The sequence below is a fragment of the Manacus vitellinus genome, unplaced genomic scaffold (genome assembly GCF_001715985.3).
Source record: "Manacus vitellinus isolate BGI_N305 unplaced genomic scaffold, ASM171598v3 scaffold_133_pilon, whole genome shotgun sequence".
Lineage (NCBI taxonomy): Eukaryota > Metazoa > Chordata > Aves > Passeriformes > Pipridae > Manacus > Manacus vitellinus.
In genome coordinates this window covers 21,956-23,667 of record NW_021938968.1, presented here as the reverse complement: position 1 = coordinate 23,667, position 1,712 = coordinate 21,956, and the positions used below count along the sequence as shown (strand labels likewise).

Here is a 1,712-nt window from a genome sequence, read left to right as displayed (position 1 = left end):
AGGGCAGGACCAGCTAAACCTTCCCAAAACTGATTTACCCATGGCCAGGGCAGGACCAGCTAAACCTTCCCAAAACTGATTTAGCCATGGCCAGGGCAGGACCAGCCTGTCTAACACAGGCTCTCCCTGCTGCCGGAGCTGCTGGAGGGGGTGTGAGGGCTATAAACCCTGCTGCCTTGGAGCAGTGAGATCCAGGCCGTTATTGCCTGACATTCCTTCTGTCCTGGGGTTTTTTTAAGCCACCATTTTGTCTCTGGGTTTTCTTGCTCCCTCCCTCTGTGCCGAGCCCAGGGCAGCAGCCGTGTGGCAGGAGCAGGACCCGGTGCGTGTCTGGCTGAGGCGCCGTGGCTGAGCTAAGGAGGGTCGTAAAGAATTGTTCTCTGGGCTGGTTACAGCTGGCAGCAGGAGAGTCATTTATATGGGAACTTGTGGGGTGAGACAGGAGCTGCTGCAATTCCTGAGGTACGGATTGGGGAAGGGCAGGACCAGAGAGGTTCCACGGCTTTGTTTGTACTCTGTAGAAACTGCTGGAGATCTGTGCCCTGAGCTGGCGTGTGCAGCTCAGGAGGACATTGCTAAACAGGGAATGGTCTGAAAAGAGCCCTGGGAGCTGATAAATCCCTGCAAAAACAACCTCCTGCCGAGAGCTTTAGTTGACAAAGTTCCTGGGTTTATGAATTGGGACCTGGGGGGAAGAGAAAGGTGCCCAAAGGGGGCCTTTGCTTTAGTGACAAACCCAGCAGGGAGGGTTTGGAGTCAGGCTGGAAATGAAGTGTGGTTCTGCAGCAGCAAGGCGAGGAATTGCTGGAGTCCCTTCCCAAAGGATACAGGAGGCTCTACCCTGCCTGGTGTGGAATCATGGGGCACGTCTTCCCCAGACACTTCAGGTGCTGTGCTGGAACCGGGAGCACCAGGCAGCTGGTGTTTAATGCAGGTCAGGCCAGACTATCCCAGGGATCCCCTTTGTGCATGAGAATCCTGGTGTTTTTCTGCCAGATGGATCCTTTGGGTGTGACGTGCGAGGCTCCAGGACTCCTGACCTGCCGGCGCTCGCTCGGGAATGGGAGGCTGGCTGAAAACAGAGAGTTTTCCTCCTGCTTTTATGGCCTGGGTGATGGCCAGAGAGATCATGACTCAACGTGTTAATGTGGTGGAGAACAGCCCCGGAGGGATGGCTGTGGACAGTGGTGGTTGTGAGGACTCTGCCCGGCTGTGGAGCTGCTCCCATCAGCTGCTTTACCCTCTCACCACTCCATGTTTTTAAGATCTGCTGTTTCAGGGAGATCAAACCCCCCTGACTTTTCCCTCCTTGTCCAGCTGAGGACGAGCAAAACCTCGGCGTGGGAGGGGCAGGACACAACCCACAGCCCAGAATTCACAGAAATCCCTGCAGTCCCCCTTGCTCCAAGGATTATTTCTTTAAACACCAGAGAAACAAAACCAATGAGAAATGATTGTCCCGTTCCGAATTGTCACTTGCTTTCAGAAGGTGACACACACCTCAGTGGCAGAGCACCCAGACTTCCACAAAACAGAGGCCACATTCCCCAGGGCTCCCCAGGGAAGGACCCAGGTGGGTGAAATGCATTTTCTGGTCTCTCTTTGACCCAGTTCTTGGTGTTCTAACCCAAACCAGATCAGACTCCGACCCCGACTCGGTTCCTGAAGAACTGTGAGGAGGTGGGACTCTTCAATGAGCTGGCGAGTTCCTT

The 1,712-nt window shown here is 54.7% G+C and overlaps 1 protein-coding gene across 1 annotated transcript in view; it reads left to right on the top strand.

Moving 5' to 3' along the window:
• Positions 1 to 1,712, top strand: part of LOC103753783 (cyclic AMP-dependent transcription factor ATF-7) — a 52,178-nt gene that overhangs the window by 34,001 nt on the left and 16,465 nt on the right. Inside the window, exon 4 of the mRNA XM_029957985.1 lies at positions 1,637 to 1,705. Within this exon, the coding sequence (XP_029813845.1) occupies positions 1,637 to 1,705 (69 nt within the window). The remainder of the gene's footprint in view (positions 1 to 1,636; positions 1,706 to 1,712) is intronic.